The following is a 16,751-nucleotide window of genomic DNA, read 5'->3' as shown; positions in this document are numbered from 1 at the left end:
CCGAACTGGCCGTTGTAGGTGATACCAGCGTTTCCGGAGATCTGCCAGCCACTTGATGCGGACTCAAAGCCACCATTGGGGACCAAGTTGGTGCTGACGCAGTTATCCTGAGCAGGCTCAGCATTGTTGAGCGGGCCGACGGTAGAATCAGGATCGAACGCAGTGACGGTTTGGAAGCCGACGGGAGTAGGAGTAGCAGGCTGGGTGTCGGGACGTGTAGTGGTGGAAGCAAAGTTGCCGTCAGTTGAGGCATCGCCGTTGGCGGAGGATGTGGTGGCTTGGGAGGCAGCGTTGACAGGGGCTGAAGTAGACTCAGAGGAGCCAGTACCGGGGAAAGTGGTAGACTGAGCATTAACCTGAACAGTGCCAGTGGACTGAGAGTTCCCTTGAGCGGTTTCGGTAGTCTGCTGGTTGTTCTGGGCAGCGGATGTGGACTGGCTCGACTCGCCACCAGCAGTTGTAGCTCCGTTGACAGCAGTCTCGGTGGGGATGACGGTTCCTTGAGTAGACTCTGTGCCTTGGTTCTGAGGGGCGGTTGTAGTACCCTGGTTGGGAGCATTGGTGGCAGTAGAAGGGCCGTTCTGAGTAGCAGGTTCAGATTGGGTAGCAGGACCGTTCTGAGTGGCAGGCTCAGATTGGGTGGCGGGAAGAGTCTGAGTAGCAGGGCCGTTCTCAGTAGCAGGCTCAGATTGGGTGGCAGGGAGAGTTTGTGTAGCAGGCTCAGATTGGGTGGCAGGAAGAGTCTGAGTAGCAGGACCGTTCTGAGTAGCAGGTTCAGATTGTGTAGCAGGACCGTTTTGGGTGGCGGGAAGAGTCTGGGTAGCAGGTCCACGCTGAGTAGTCGGAGCAACCTGAGTAGTAGCAGGGGTATTACCAGGCTCACGAATATCACCGCCTCCAAAGTCAAGTCTAAAGTCATTGATGTTCTCAGGAGTTACCTGGTTAGAAATGAAGATAGAATCAACAAGCACCGTAGCAGAACCTCCAGCAGAGCAAGTGGTCTGGATGTTCAAGAAACCCTGGGTAGCAGGAGCAGAAGTCGAGACCAAGACCTCGTTGTAGCTAACGCTAGCACCATTAGAAAAGATGCCAGTGGTGAAGAACTTCTGCGAACCAATGAACGCCTCGAGAACACAAGATGTTGTCGCCTGGGGGGGAGTGAAGACGAGGTAAAAGAACTGAACGGTATACTGAGTTCGCACGTTCAGACCAGTGAGCAACTGCTTCAGCGCCGCGATGTCTCCGAGAGTCTGACGCTTGCGAGTTCCCGAAGACTGGGCACTAAGCGCAGCGCAGCTCTTGTCAGAGCTTCCACCGCCAGGGTTGTAACCATCGTTAGTGTTAAGGGTAACATCACCGTCAGTGACAAACGGATCGAGGCTTGTAAGACCACCACCCGTACAAGTGTTGGTAATGATAGAATCGACGGGAGGTGCAGGAAGAGTGGTAGCTTCAATAGCAGCAGACGAAGTCTCTGAAGCGACAGATGCAGAAGTCTCAGTGGTTCGAGGCTTGCAAGGACCAGCGACGGCGCCGGAAATGGCTAGAGCCGCGATGGCGATGAAGGAGCGCATAGTGAGCGTAGGGGTAAACCAAATCAATAACGAATGAATGACAGACCGAGTTGGACGGTTGAAGCTCACAGGGAAAGTTGGAATTGCCTGTTGTATTTTATGTATTTTCCGGGTGTTTGGTCCCCTATTGCGGAATTGGTGATGCCGAGGGCTTTCGATAGTGCAGTGTGGCGTTGTACATGTTGAGACGTTCAGCCTGCGCCTTTTGGGTCCGGTAGTTGAGCTATTGGTGTTTAGTGGTTTGGTGTTAGATGTCATTGATGTGGACCCTGGAATTTAACGTCAAGGCCAACAACATGATCGTGCCGCGATGGGAACCAACATATCGAGAAGTCAATCGCGAATTGAGAGACAGACTCTGATCAGCTACAAGTTCATCTCTGAAACATGTTGCCTCAATCCATTCAGATGATATACTTTCATTACAGTCACTTGGGTAATTTCAGAATCTCGGCATTTATCCGCTCCCCCGTGTCAACTGCACAGAGCATCATGATCCCACGTGATAGCGGGACCTCGTCAAGCATCATCTGCTTCCACTTTCTGGTGCTGACCATGCATATCAGGAACGTACCAATATTTACTCCTTATTCGACATCTTTTCCGTTCCTTAATCTCAAATTCGGTCACTAGCGCCATAGTGACAGCTTTCCCGAGAGTCTGGATCTGAGTCGCCCACTAACGCGATTCAATAGCGCCAACGGTAGCGTGTCTAATATTCAGCTCTTATTTTGCAGTTCCAAGTGTTACTATAGTATATATTTTAGGCCTCATGCATATTATCTCTATTCTGTGTCATGGCCATTGCCATTTGTTGCGATTGAGCTCATTGCTTGGGCGGTCTCCTCCCTCAACTACTAGACCGACAACCTCTCGACTACACAGATTGTATATCAAGGTCTCGAACACTGGCAATCAGGTTCTTCAGCCTAGTCCTCTCTGGGCTTTCATTCATTATCGCTAGTCCCGGAATCGGCCATAAACTATCCGAATGTTCCGCCATAAGAGCCTGCTCATCATCCGCCATGTAAGCAGCCACGGCATGAGTCTGAACTAACTGCAGATCCTCCGGCTTCAAGGCTTTCTGAACTTGAATAGCCAAAAGTCTACTGACATAATAATTCCTGGCCTGTTTGCTCAAACCCCGCGCTGCGAGGATCAGGGTAGACCGGTAACCGGCTGTGATTTGCGGCTCATTGTCTCTTCCTTCTGCTAAGTCTGCTACGACCGCATTGCCAATAGCTGTTAGAGCAAAAGCAATCCATGGGCCGTAAAACCCAAAGTTGTGTCGTGTGTAGTATAGTCTCATGATCATCTCAAGCATTATCTTGGTTTCGGTCAGGACTGTTTCGGGTGCTTTTCCTAAGCATGCCGTCAGGATTTGAGGACTGTCCTTATGCAGGAACCTGGAACCTCCACAACGCGCTCCAGGTCCACGTCGATAAAGACCTAAAGAACGAGCCCCACTTTCTCCTCCTTACCTCCTCGGTCTCGGGGACAGTCGGCACAGCTACTGAAAGCAACTACTGCTCGGCCAACGGCTTTCTCGACGCTTTTGCTCGATGGTGTCGGTCGCGTGGTCAGGCTTGTGTCGCGGTTAGTCTAGGTATGATCTCGGAAATGGGCTACCGGCACGAGAACCCTGAGATCGAGAGCTTGCTTCTCCGCAAAGCTATCCAGCCGCTCAACGAAGATGTATTCTTGCAGATCATCGATCTTGCGTTGAATAGCGAGCAAGATGGTCGGATTGACGACTCGCATCTACTCACTGGTTTGGAGTCTGCTGCGATTCGCGAGTTGAGTGCCCAAGGGTTCGACGTTACCAGCCACGGGGTACTAAACGAAGCACGCTCCTCTATCTTGCTAGCCTCCGTTTTAGCTGAGAAAGAGTCTCAGGACGTGACTTCTCAGCATGGCCACACAGTAGTTGTCTCCGCGGCAGAATGGTTCAAGGGCATTCCCTCGACTCTGTCGCCGGCTTTGGCCCCAGTTGCAGATTCTGATACCTTCGCATCGCCATTATGCAACTGATCAAGACGCGCTTCTCTAACCTAATCCTAGTTGCTATAGATCAGATCAGCGAGGATAAACCGCTACCTAGCTTTGGTGTTGATATCATGATTGCGTCAGAGTTTCGCTCGTCGTTATGGACAGTTTTACGGATAGACAGTCCCTTTTTGGACATCATGAGCACCAAGACGTCTTTGGGTGTTTTGGCAGAGTTGGTCACGGGGAAGCTTTAGCTAGAAAACATGATATACATTACTTAAGAATGATCTATCCTTCAGCCTAAACCCATTTCCCCGTAATGCTCATCAGAACCACTAAAGTGCTGGCGTGAGTCCTTGGGGTATCCTGTTAGCTTGATCGGTTGCCAGACAGGCTCGAATCATCAGGGGATGCGAAGGCCAATCGCAGAATAATCCGCGATACCAAGGGCCACTTCAAAGTCACCAGAGTGATCACCCCTGTCGATGCCAATTTTCACTCGCCAAAGGGCTGCAGCATCAACATGCCAAAAGCCCAAACAAAATTTATGCGGTCAACAAACGAGTCGGTAAAAGGTCCTTCGCATGAAAGAGATAACAGAAAACAACAATTATGCCGAATTACCATTCGCCTGTCTTATAAGCGATACCCACTATAATGGCAGGCTATGCTTATTCTGCAGCTATGCGCAGCGATTTACCCCAAAAGGAAGCTGTACCTTGCTTATTTTAAAATTAGAGTAAGAAATCTGATGTGATCGACAGCTGACGGCATAATCGACTGACGTATGAGAGGTGTAGAAACAAGCTAAGCAGTGCAGATCGAAGGCTGTGCCTAGATCCTCTCGGGTATAAAAGCACAGGTAGAGACTATGCCATAGCTTCTAGCAAGAGTCCGCAATTAAAGTTACGAGAGAAAGTTTACCATGATCACTCAAGGCCTTGTCTGGCCCGTCCTCGGCCTTCTTTTCAACCCCGTTTCAGCGGGTACCATTCGTCAATCAGCACTAAAGTTGACCGTCAAACACGACGGGACACTCAACCCAGCCATCAACGCCGACTTTCCAGATCCATCAATCATCCAACTCGAAGATGGATCATGGGTAGCTGTCGCAACAAACGGCGGTCCACCAGACAACTACAGAAAACTTCAAGTCGCCACGGCTAAAGATCTTCTCGGCGAATGGACCCTGCAACAGGAAGATGCCCTCCCCGATAAAGGTTGGACAACAGGCGAGAACACCTGGGCACCTGACATTCGACGCGTCGATAGTGGAGAGTACATCGTTTACCTGAGTCCTGAGATTGAAGCTGGTAGACATTGCATTGGTGTCGCGCGCTCAAAGAATGCCACTGGTCCTTATACATATGATGAGAAACCTCTTGTCTGCGGACCAGATGACCTCAAAGGCGCCATTGATGCGAGCGGCTTCAAAGACCACGACAGCGGGAAGAATTATCTCATCTACAAAATAGAGGGCGATGCATCAGGCCCAACAGGCGGTACACCAATCATGCTTCAAGAAATCGAAGGCGACGGCATTACCTTCATTGGAGATGCGGTCAAGATCTTCGACCGCATCGGCAGTGAGGACGGCGTTCTCGTTGAAGCGCCAAACATCGTACGCCTTGGCAACGGGAAATACGTCTTGTTCTTTAGCAGTCACGATTTTCGCGACCCGCTGTATAATGTCAAATATGCGTACGCGGATAAGTTATCAGGACCGTATACGCGTGCGGACGAGCCTCTGATTGCGGCACCGGACTTTGGACTTGACGCGCCTGGCGGTGCGACGAGTAATGAGGCGGGAGATACCTTGGTCTTTCATGGATGGTGTCCTGATGATAAGAACATTCGATGTATGTATAGCGTTGAGTATGAGTATGAATGAAGAGGGAACTGGTAGATTAGCAATAGACTTATTCATTGACTTGTCTTTCGAGATCATTGGTCAAAGGGACCCGTTATTCGCCAAATGAAGTTTGCCTTCAACCGCCCATACAGTAATATACTTGATGCGCCAGCCAGCAAAAAAAATATTTTCACAGGCCAATGCATGCAAAAGATATATTCCAGCGGATTGTCGACCACGCCAGGATTCGAACCTGGAATCTCTAGAGAGTTCGGGAGCTGGAAACCGAAATCTAGCGCCTTAGCCATTAGGCCACGCGGCCGGAGCCATTGATGATTGGCTCGCTTCTGGCAGCGCTCAAGTTCTCGACGCGCCCCTGCGCGTGAAAACGCGAGGAATAGGGTAGTTGAACTCGACGTGAAGAGTTCTGGTTATTCTAATAAATCTCAACTGTAATCACTGACCTCATTCAGAAATTATTCAACTCGAAGGTGGTCGGATCTGAAAAATTAGGCCTAAGGCTTTAGAATTCTTCTTATATCTAGCATTCTGTATCTAACTCTTGGGTAAATATATATTTAATTGATTTTCTGACATAATATAATTAGAGGTGGATTGATTGTTACATGTAAATGACCAAAGCCGCGTAGAAGGCGAACAAAAGTTTCTTAGACCATCATACCCAACATCAAGGCAATAACTACCCACCCCTATACACACTTTATAACGGCGGCTCGCCTGTTGAAGGCAGAACTTCCCTTCCAACTCTGTTTTGCCAAGTCTATTTAGCCTCCTGGAGCTTCAAGACCTTCTGCACACTCGGGCGCTTAAGCATGTTCTCCGCCCACTTCTTAACATGCGGGTAATCATCCTGATTAAACTCCTCGTTCGGAATTCGCGGTTCAGCCGTATGCTGCCAGGTGAAGAACGCGACATCCACATACGAGAGCCGACCACCTAGAAACCAAATGTTTCCATCCGCGTCAGGCTTCTGCTTAGCCAGATGTCCTTCCAGAACGCTGGTCACACGGTTAACCTCTTTGACATAGCGCTCGCGAGCTTCGGGAAGTGGCTGATAGATGATGAACCACATCGCCTGGCCGTAATACGGTCCCTGGCCGGTCGCCTGGAAGAAGAGCCATTGGCGAGCGTGGTAGGCTTCAGCTGTGCCAGACGTGAAGCTAAGCTTGTGGTCCTTGTCATAAGTTTCGGTTAGGTACTCGATGATAGCACCCGATTCCCAGAGAGTGAGGTTTGTGTTTGGGTCCTGGATAGATGGCAATCGCCCGTTGGGGTTGATAGCGACGTAGTTTGGGTTCTTGACGTCGGTAAGAGGGATGATTTCCGTCTCATAAGGGAGTCCCAATTCTTCACAGAGGAGAACAATCTTGCCAGCATTAGGTCCGTGGACTCCCAGCACTTTGATCGGCTTCATTTCTGCCATTGCGATGAAAGGTGTATCGTGTGATCTAAATTGATGGTAGATGCAAAGGGCACGGATGCAAATTGTATGTAACAATGCAAGTTTCGGTAGAGATGATAGAGCGTAGAACGAACTTACTTTCATGGGCATTTCATCTCTTTAAATACATGACAACCCCTTCCTGCACACAACTTATGTTAACTACTTTCTTTGAGAGCCGGATAGAATCAACAGTAAACATGAGCGCGGAAGGAACTGACAAATGCAAACAAACAGTGGTGAAACAAGTGATTAGTCAAGCTGCGATGAAACTTCGAGGGTTCGCCATGATTATCCTCATGTAAGCCTAGTAAAGTGCCTGGTTCCGCGGAGCTTGTGGTTACGGCTGATTGGCTGGCTTGTAAACACTGTCAGTAAGAAAGGTCCCGACTCCGAATCGCGTTACAAATTTACTACTTCTACAAACTGTTTGATTCAATTCTTTGATATAAAGGTAGCTTAAGTTTCAGGACAGACCGATAATTCTTGCCTTTGAACCTGGTTGTTATAGTGATGAATTCAACCCGGTCCATGATGGGAGCCATTGTAACACGACAGCTCATGCGAATCATCCGCAACCACCACAACCATGCGACTTTAGTCTAACAAACATACATGCACCTGACATAAGTTCTAAAATTGTTATACGAAGATCATCGTAAAAATTCTATTCATTTACGAGGTCCTGCTCGTCTCCGAAGAATACATCCGATAGCCCGACTCTGAACCGAGGCAGTCCCACTCTCTCGGTTTTGGAGATCGGAGTCCGACTTGGCTGAGGCCATCATTCTCGCAGGAAACTCAATCCCAGTCCGTCAAATGGCACGCGACTGAATAATATTATCAGTCACGACAGTGGCCAAATACGAATATAAATACGATCCCCGCTGTCTCCCTCATGCCAAGAATTAAAGAATACTCTCTAGGCTCACATTACTATCAACGAGTCTCCAATTGACAATGTCTCGCTTCGCTTCACTATCACGACGTCATCTTCTCACCTCCCTCAATCAACAACCAAAACGCTACTTCTCAGTTACCATGGCCCAAGCAAAAGACACGTGGTCCGCAGACCAATACGTCAAATTCCTCAAAGACCGCACCCGTCCTTCTACAGATCTTCTAGCCCACGTTCCCAATACATCTCCCAAGCGCGTCGTGGATGTTGGCTGCGGCCCCGGCAACTCAACCGCCGTGTTAGCCGAACGCTATCCCAACGCTCACGTCTCAGGCTTTGATTCCTCAGCTGATATGATCAAGAAGGCGAAACAAACTCTTCCTAATGTTTCGTTTGAGGTCGCTGATCTTTTGACCTACAAGCCTGAAGAACCTGTTGACGTTCTCTTCTCGAACGCTGTGTTTCAATGGTTGCCGAATGGGCAACGCATTGAGATTGTGAGAAAACTTCTTGGGCATGTCGCGCCTGGTGGAAGTCTCGCTTTTCAGGTCCCTTTTAATCTTGAAGAGCCAAGTCACGCTTTGATGCGAGAAACAGCGGATACACCCAACATGCCATGGACAGAGAAACTCAGAGCCGCCAACTACTCTCGTGACCAGTTTCCTTCACCAACTGAGATTTGGGATGGGTTGAAGCATTTGTGCTCTGATCTTAATATTTGGCAGACGACTTACATGCATGTTATGGAGAATCATGAAGGGATTGTTGAGTGGGTCAAGGGGACCGGTCTTCGTCCCTATCTCAATCCGCTGTCGGAGCCTGAGCAGGAAGCGTTTATTGAGGCCTATTTGAATAAGTTGAAGCAAGGCTATACCGCGCAGAAGGATGGAAAGGTTCTTTTGCCGTTTCCTCGGTTGTTAGTTGTTGCGACAAAGGCGTAAATATAGAGCCGACCCAGTGTATATAGTATTATAGATAGTAGTTAGAGGAATGCTTTACGGATCACGAAAGAGACCGTTACGTCCGGTCTTGGAAATCTGCCTCATGATTGGTGACATACGTTGACCGCGCGATTGGGCCAAGGCGTATGCGCAGTAGCCGCCGTGGCTTTGGGACTTATGATAATTGATAATGCTTAGCCAATAAGCAAGATCGTGTTTCACACACTGCATACTAGCTTGTTATGCCATGCGGGAGGTAGAATGGAAAAGATGCAGCTATGCAACAGTGGCGTCTGCAGGTTGGATTGCCTCTGGTTGCCTTAATCCGCCTTGCGCACGTATGCGCGGCAAGGCAACTGGTATGAGCCTCAAGAGCTTGAAAATGATGCCTATGCCAAGAGATGGCTTTCCCTACTGGACTTTCACTTCACTAGATTGAAAACGATGGACACAAAACTACAGCAGATCTCGGGGAGTATGTCCAGTATTATCGGGATCGAAACCAGTCCTCTCCTGGCAGAAAGCAACACTGATGAAGCCAAGAGAGTCCGGGACGAGGCTAAGAGCACCTTACAACAGAGATATCCGACTCTCGTTGACATGGCTACCATCAACATACTGAAAGTCTTTGGAGCTATGAGAGAGGCACGACTGGAGATTGCCGAATTATGCATTTCAATATCTTTTCCTCTTGTCATTCTACAATGCCGCTCCTTAAAGAATCTTCTGGCATCTCTATCTGCATTCGATGATCATGGAAAAGTACCCGAAATGACTTGGCATTCACGGAATCTCTCTATGCTGGGCAGCTTGGAAAATGGATTTAGCTACTCGTGGAGATATGAATGGACTGTTGTATTCGAACGCTGGAGAAATGAAGTAAAGGATTATCAGTGGCTTAGCGACAAGATTGGCGACTTGAAGAGCAACATTGCCCACATTCGGTCTATTTACCTCTCTGTCAAAGAGGCGTTTGTGCAGATTGACAGGATGGCTGGGACGTCTCTGGTGGACTTATTGTCGGACATCCAAGTCGCCTTTGACATGTTCGAGCTTAACCTGGCGGAATGTGCGGCGAAGGCCGACGAATTGCGTGTCGAACAAGGTAAGATTGGGTTGAAAGACCCTGGCTCGTCTTTTGTCAATTACTAAGTCCTCGCCAGAACGTCCCAAACACCTCTCACCATTCGTCAATTCTTCCAGCGCTCAATCATGGTCGAGCGGTTCTAACATTCCATCTGGTGGCATCATCCAAAGGACCTCATTCGGGAGAGATGCTAACACTACTACGGTCCATGTGGAGAACGGCTCTACCAAGTCCAAGGAGAGACGATTGACGAAGCTACGACAGCGCTTTAGCATCAACCCTGACGCACGTGAAAATCATTGGACAAGCCTCTTTGGACTTACCAAATCACCCGTTGTTCTGATCCTTGCTGCCGCAATGCCACCAACCATCTACTCCACCATCCTCTGCGGATCTCCCGACTCACTACCTGCATTAGACAGCAACTTTTACTCAACGCTCAGTCAGTTTATCTCGTCACTCGCAGGACTGTACGTCATAGTGAAACCACTATTCAACAAGAACAAGAAGGATGAGATCAAGACGAGCTTTCCCAAGACGTTCTACACGATGCTCACATTGTCATTGCTGACGAGTCTCACGAGCGCTGTCACATATGCTTGGAGTCCAGCGGCTAGTATTCCGCTCGCCTACGTATCTGGGTTGACGCTTAATATCGCGACGCTCCTAATCATTCAGGACTCGGGGAATCAGATCAAAGAGACTAATAGATACAATGAGGACTTAGTATTTGCTGTCAATGAGTTGGAAATGGAACTGGCGGAGAATCGGGCTGAAAGATCGTAAAGAGCTTACGTTGAGGATGAATTGATGTCGGCAGGAAAGAAAAAGTACTTGGCAACAAATTAACTAGTCTACTCCACTAGGCACCGAATTATTGCTTTGTTTATTACTGACTGGAGAAAAGAAGATGACTCCTGTGAATGCGACCTGTATGTAGCAAGTGAAATATGCATCTATCGAAGCGCCACAGAAATTTCTGCACGTGCCACAGCCGGAGTTTGACATTCCTCCCCGGACAACACTACAATTCATCAACAACACCGATAATCCTGCATGGCAGACCGAGAAGAAAGCAGTCCTGCCGTCGAGGCAAACGGCTCAGATGAAGGACCTCCGTCAAAGAGACAAAGAGGCTTCATCGCCAGACAGGTAAGCTTCCTACCGTCTCGCCGGGGATGAGATGACTCAAACATGATAGGCATGTGAAAATTGTCGTCAGAAAAAGACAAGATGTGATGAAGATTTTCCATGTGGACTTTGTAAGTCCCTCGGTATTCAATGCCGTTTCACTCAAAGAAAAGCAACACGGTACGTCTAAAGCTCCTTCAATCAACCAATCTCCAGCACTAACAGCATCAGCAATGAAGCCTCTCTCGGCATGATTGTCAACATCCTCCGTCGTATAGAAGGTAAAATCGACGACTCAAAACCTCACGACTCAAATCCCACAGAACATCGCTCCATCGCCACCGCACTGCGACCTTTCAACCCCAGATCTCCCGCAAACTCAAGCGAAGTCCTCGGCGTCCCATCTTTTCTCCGCCACGAAACGATCGACTCACCAGCAGCACCAAATGATCCCAATCCCGCTATCTCCTTCAGCGCGCATCAAGTCCTCTTCTGGCCTGCCATCCAGTCTGCACTCCCTGAATCTGTGAAGTTAATGTGTCAGATGCAAGGCGGTACATACTCGACACGCCTCGAAGCTTCACGGCCAAAACTTCCGCACGCTGCGTCTGTGGATATTTCATCGGATTGGCTTTCGAAATTGAGTATTGCGACGTTAAAGCAGTTATCTGATGTTTACTTTACGACGTTTAATCTAGCGAATCCGATATTGGATCAGAAGACGTATTTTCAACGAACCCTTGGTGTTGCCATTGATGGAAACTTTGGGATTTGTATTGAGAGCTGTATAGTTCTTGTTGTTATGGCTCTGGGATCGATGGGACAGAAGGCGCTACAAGAAGCTGGGTTTGCTGGGACGCCGGTGTCAAGTCCTTATGTTGGACAAGATGGGGAGATGCCGGGATTGGACTTTTTTAACGAGGCGAGGAAACGGTTTGGCTTTTTGATGTGCGAGCAGGACTTACAAGCCTGCCAGTTTTACCTTCTCTCAGGGTGAGATTTGCCGAAGTATCTCGGATGAAGCTGACGTTGATAGATTGTTCTACGCCGAGGCTTTGAGACCCATCGATTGGTGGGCCATGCTCAGCAAAGCAAGCGCATGCAGCGCATACTTCTGGAACAAGTAAGCGCCCATTCGCCATCCGCAATCCTAACTAACATCTGCAGCTTATCAAGAGATCGAGATGAATGGATGCTAGACATGCAATCCCGCCTGTTCTGGATAACAAGTATGTTTGAAGCCGTCCTATCCCAAGAACTCAACCTTCCACCGAGCAACTCCCTGCATCTCGAAGAACACATCGCTCTACCAAAGTTCATTTCGGCTCAAGACATTGCCTCGTTTGGATCGTTTCGATATCCAGGTGATGATCCGTTCTTTCATTATCATTTTTTATCGCAGCTTGCGCACCGACTTATTTTGACGAGAGCGAGGAATAGTTTGTTTCATTTTAGTAAGTTTTGAGGCCCTTCGTGGTAGTAAAGGATGAGATGCTGATGAAGGTAGATCCTACGTCGGATTATCCACCTGAGCCGGTTGAGGATGAACTGATTCGGCAGTTGGAGCAATGGCGGGAACGGTTACCCCCTATGCTTCAGTTTGATCCAAAGTCGCCTTTGACGCAGGCTGAGTCTCCCTCTGATGCACTTGTGACGGCTTGGTTACATGCGCGGTACTTTGTTGCGAGATATCACATTGGTCGACCTCTACTGTAAGTATATTTAATCAGTATTCTTCACAATACTGACCTGAACAGCCACCGAGCCCTGGAAAGACCAGCGTCGCTCACCGAAGGACATCTCCGGAAATGTCGTGACGCTATAAGCGCTGTTCTCGCCTGGGCGTCAGTGATTCAAGTCACCGACACAATGAGGAGCTGCAATCCTCTCAAATTCTTCGTTTGCAGCCAGTAATATCTTCCCCGACCGCCCTTCTCAAGCAATTCTAATCAGATATCAGAATATTCGGCCAAATATGCGTCATATACGCTCTCAGCGTCTCACCGTACCCCTACATCCGCGACATCGTATCAGACGTCAACAAAAAATGGACAAACTTCGCTTTAGGCTATCTCGAAGCCGGTGCATTTTACAGCCCAGCAATAGAGCAGGACTTTAAAATTGCAAAGATTCTCTGCGAGGATATAGGAAAGATATGAGCATTAGGGAGGCTTGCAGGGTTCGGGTTCGGCTTATAAAATAGACGTAAATCCGCAATCTTGTCGGGTTTACGTCATTATTATCTCGTTATTTACTATCGGACTCGTCGTGGTTATCGGACTTTAGACTATTGTGGACCGAGTTGGCGTCCGGATCACTAGCCTCTTTTGCAGTTTGAAGTTAGTACCTATGACGCGAACACCTCTCAGTTCCACCGCCGCTACAACTGCAGTGCCGAACTTCCGTGGTAGTTCTCATATATCTACGCGTAACAATTGCGGTATTCATTTCAGAGACTTACAATATCATCACCTATTTTGCTTTTGCAAGTCACAGAAATCATCAAAATGTCGCAGAATGGTCTCGCGTTCAACTGCGCCGTCATCACCGGTGGAGGTGGCGGTATCGGCCGTGCACTAGCCGAGTACTTGATCTCAAAGGGCAAAAAGGTTCTTCTTGCTGGACGAACTGAATCGAACCTTAAGTCTACGACTCAGGAAATCGGCGCCGCTGGCTATTATGTCCTCGACACTGGCAAGACAGCCGATATTCCTGCATTCGTTAAGAAAATCACCAGCGAGCACCCTGAGCTCGACTGTCTTATCAACAACGCTGGTGTTCAGCGCCCAATTGACGTTCTAAAGAACGATGATTTTCTCGAAAAGGCCGACCAAGAGATTGACATTAACATCCGCGGACCAATGCATCTCTCACTCGCCTTAATTCCTCACTTCAAATCCAAGCCCAACGCTCTTATCGTCAACATAACCAGCGGTCTCGCTTACATCCCCTTCAACGTCATCAACCCCGTATACAACGGTACCAAAGCCTGGCTGCACTTCTTCTCCATGAATCTCCGCACTCAACTCAAGAATACTAAGATCCGCGTTGTTGAGATTGCCCCTCCGATGGTGGAGTCGAATCTTCATCGTGAGAGGGAGAATCCTGACGATAATAAGAAGGAGCATGCGCCGCATACATTGACGATGGAGGAGTTTATGGGAGAGATCGTGCCCAAGTTTGAGAGGGGCGATGATACGATCGGGGCGGGTATGGCAGCCAAGGCTATTGATACGTGGTATGGGGCTTTTGGGGACCTGTATGAAGGTGCTGCTAAATCATATATTTAACGAGAGAGCGCCATATATCAGTCATACAGAGATATATCAGGCAATGATATTCTAGTTGACAGATCCATTTAAACACTTGGTAACTATCTGATACAAAATCCTTGTGATTGTTCCTTTAACTAACCTGGCCGATCCATTGATACTTAAAACTTATGATATCTTAATGAGATATATCAATCCAACGCAGTCAAAGGAGTCCCACTCAACTCAGTATCGTGAGATGATGCGAGCTACCTTACGAACTAACAGTCCTCATGCCTCTCTGAACGGGTATCATTAACCAAGGAGCGTAGTGGCGAAATGCTGAGTCAAGAGTCAGTGCTGTAGATAGAGCCAGTAAAAGATCATGATATCTTACCTAGACGGCCTTTACATCTCAGGCTTAAGCATACCTAGGCAGATTCGCATCAGGGTCCCTCACGACACCGCCCTCCGTTCCTCTACTCCCGAAATGCCCCATCTCTGGCTCCCTGCTCAACCCCTCATTAGGTCTATCATGTGCCGCCGTTCTGGAAAGAGGTTCTGTCTGCGTCGCCAATGGCTTCTCATTCTCTCTTCGTCCAACATGCGCAGGTGGCTCAACGCCCTTGTGCTCCCATTCGCGACGAGCAATCATGTTATCAGCGCCGTGCATCTCTTGCTTTCCCTTCTCAGCAATGGTTCTGTTGTCGACGCGGTCTTTGAGAGTCTCGGGGTGTTGCGGGTTGGTGTCGAAGGCTTGATCTGTTGCGTCGAGGACTTCGCCTCGTAGAGCGTCGCCGGCTCCACGGATGCCTTTTAGGCCTGACTTGACGTCTTCAACGAGTTTCGACATTTTGATTTATTTGAGGTGAGAATTTGTGTTTTAGATGACTACCATGTCGAGGCTTGGCCAGATGGTGAGTTTATATTCTGGTGGTGGATGTTGGTCCTGGATGACGTAACTGGGGACATGACGTATGACTAGCTCACCTCGAAGCAAACCTGATGTCACAAATATGCAGCAGGTACCACAATTTTACACCTTTCTTGCGACACATTGGCGTTGTTAAGTGGCTGGAGTGTTTATGTGTTATCAGCAATAGGCGCTAATCACATGTTGGTCTTTCAGGAGCCAACAGTGCATGGAACAAATCAGCTGATGTCGACGCATCGACTGCAGTTCGTGTATCTATATAAAACCGAAACGGGTGTAAAATTAAAATAAGATTTGTAAGTTATCTTGCCGTGCTCTCATGGATAGATGAAGACTCTTTGCTCGGGGAGTTACAAAGTTGGAAGCGGCCTGGGCTCGAAAGATTTGCATATCACATTGTCAAATTTGTGTAAATTTTGTCAACATCTCAGAATGATTTATCTGTGCAGTGCATCAGAAATAACACCGTATTCCAATTGTGGACGTGCGTGCGGCGTCGGCTGGACTAGGTCCCTTCTTGACCTGGTGACTAGGAATAGATCTCCTGTAATAGCCTTCCTGAGACTTCTGGCAGATATAATCCGTCAGGACACAGGCCCAGGCGCCGATCTGCCTGCTTAAGGAAGCTATAGCTGGCCCTAACAAGGCTAACTAACTTTTAATAATTGACCTCTATTAACCTTCGCAACGCCTTCAAAAGCGGCAATAGACACTCTATCACTTCCTCGGTCTCCACCTTTACCCCTACCTTCTATAGGGCTGCAACGTGGGCTTACAACGGCCCCTCGCTGCTAGTCTTGGCAGATGGATCCTCTATAGCCTCTTCAAAAGGGGTCAGGCAAGGAGACCCATTAGGACCTCTTTTCTTCTCCCTCTCTTTTAGACCTACCTTAGAGGAACTAGCTAGAAGGCTCCCAGGGGCAACCTTAGCCGCTTATCTAGATAACCTCTATATCCTTTCTAAGGACCAAGGAGCTCTTGATATAGCTGGGGAAGTACTAAAGAAGTCACCCTATCAGCTTAACCTAGCCAAAAGCAAGGAGATAGCTATTAGGGACCTCAGAGACCAAGGCCTCAAAGCCCTTGATACCTTCATAGGTCCCCTCCAGGAAAGAAGGTCTTTCTTAGAAGAGAAGTTAGATGCCTTGCAGCAGGCTATAGCTGCCCTCCAGGGCCTCCCTAAGCAACACTCCCTCCTCCTGCTGGAAGGCAGCATCCACCTCCTCCTACGGCACCTCCTTTGGCAACTAAACCCAGAAGGTCTATCTGATCTATGGGGAAAGGCTGATATCTATATCAGGGAGGCTGTTAGGTCCTTAGTGGCAAGAAGCCCGGCTGACCTCCCCGAGGACCCTAATCCCTATCCCTTATCCCTCCCGGTAGGGATGGAGGCCTAGGGCTCCCTCTACATAAGGAACTGGCTCCAGGCCTATATCAGGCAGCCAAGGAAGCTGCCAGGGCCACCTTGGAAAAAATCTCCTCCTTCTTCTATCCCCTAGCTCCCCCTCCTCAGGCTAGAGACCTAGGTCCCTCAGCAAAGGAGGTATATAAAGAGATTAATAAGAAGAAGCTAGAGGCCTACCTCTAAGACCTCCCCTTGCCCTGTAAGTAAGAAAGGCTAGAAAATACTAG

The 16,751-nt window shown here is 48.6% G+C and overlaps 7 protein-coding genes and 1 non-coding gene across 8 annotated transcripts; 4 read left to right on the top strand and 4 right to left on the bottom strand.

The window, feature by feature from the left end:
* Positions 1-2,451: 2,451 nt before the first annotated feature.
* Positions 2,452-2,883, bottom strand: FOBCDRAFT_279980 (uncharacterized protein; the record flags this gene model as incomplete). The annotated part of the gene is made up of 1 exon (XM_059611569.1): positions 2,452-2,883. One exon carries the CDS (start codon positions 2,881-2,883, stop codon positions 2,452-2,454), a length of 432 nt encoding a protein of 143 aa, XP_059467910.1.
* Positions 2,884-2,942: 59 nt separating this feature from the next.
* Positions 2,943-3,605, top strand: FOBCDRAFT_207082 (uncharacterized protein; the record flags this gene model as incomplete). Its single annotated transcript, XM_031191002.2, has 1 exon — positions 2,943-3,605. One exon carries the CDS (start codon positions 2,943-2,945, stop codon positions 3,603-3,605), a length of 663 nt encoding a protein of 220 aa, XP_031032233.2.
* An 883-nt stretch (positions 3,606-4,488) lies between these two features.
* Positions 4,489-5,542, top strand: FOBCDRAFT_146190 (glycosyl hydrolase; the record flags this gene model as incomplete). Its single annotated transcript, XM_031191001.3, has 2 exons — positions 4,489-5,422; positions 5,481-5,542. 2 exons carry the CDS (start codon positions 4,489-4,491, stop codon positions 5,540-5,542), a joined length of 996 nt encoding a protein of 331 aa, XP_031032232.3.
* Positions 5,543-5,647: 105 nt separating this feature from the next.
* On the bottom strand, positions 5,648-5,737 carry FOBCDRAFT_t198. The gene has a single exon. It is a non-coding gene; the product is annotated as a tRNA-Arg (tRNA).
* Positions 5,738-6,196: 459 nt separating this feature from the next.
* Positions 6,197-6,859, bottom strand: FOBCDRAFT_279977 (glutathione S-transferase; the record flags this gene model as incomplete). Its single annotated transcript, XM_031191000.2, has 1 exon — positions 6,197-6,859. The coding sequence occupies one exon, from the start codon at positions 6,857-6,859 to the stop codon at positions 6,197-6,199; it is 663 nt and encodes a 220-aa protein (XP_031032231.2).
* Positions 6,860-7,705: 846 nt separating this feature from the next.
* FOBCDRAFT_253332 (uncharacterized protein) lies at positions 7,706-13,342 on the top strand. Its single transcript, XM_059611038.1, has 11 exons — positions 7,706-8,691; positions 9,151-9,821; positions 9,880-10,529; positions 10,744-10,955; positions 11,005-11,114; positions 11,258-11,927; positions 11,971-12,057; positions 12,102-12,388; positions 12,442-12,646; positions 12,692-12,844; positions 12,895-13,342. Exons 1-11 carry the CDS (start codon positions 7,838-7,840, stop codon positions 13,091-13,093), a joined length of 4,098 nt encoding a protein of 1,365 aa, XP_059467909.1. The 5' UTR covers positions 7,706-7,837; the 3' UTR covers positions 13,094-13,342.
* Positions 13,343-14,305, top strand: FOBCDRAFT_232181 (uncharacterized protein). Its single transcript, XM_059609887.1, has one exon. The coding sequence runs from the start codon at positions 13,442-13,444 to the stop codon at positions 14,222-14,224; it is 783 nt and encodes a 260-aa protein (XP_059467908.1). The 5' UTR covers positions 13,343-13,441; the 3' UTR covers positions 14,225-14,305.
* Positions 14,306-15,073, bottom strand: FOBCDRAFT_323403 (uncharacterized protein). Its single transcript, XM_054707085.2, has 2 exons — positions 14,583-15,073; positions 14,306-14,527 (listed from the first exon to the last, which is right to left on the bottom strand). Exon 1 carries the CDS (start codon positions 15,036-15,038, stop codon positions 14,607-14,609), a length of 432 nt encoding a protein of 143 aa, XP_054563060.1. The 5' UTR covers positions 15,039-15,073; the 3' UTR covers positions 14,306-14,527; positions 14,583-14,606.
* Between the last annotated feature and the right edge of the window lie 1,678 nt (positions 15,074-16,751).

Source organism: Fusarium oxysporum, chromosome X (assembly GCF_013085055.1).
Source record: "Fusarium oxysporum Fo47 chromosome X, complete sequence".
In the NCBI taxonomy this organism is placed as follows: Eukaryota; Fungi; Ascomycota; class Sordariomycetes; order Hypocreales; family Nectriaceae; genus Fusarium; species Fusarium oxysporum.
The sequence above is the reverse complement of the archived record's forward strand: the minus strand, read 5'-3'. Positions and strand labels throughout refer to the sequence as shown.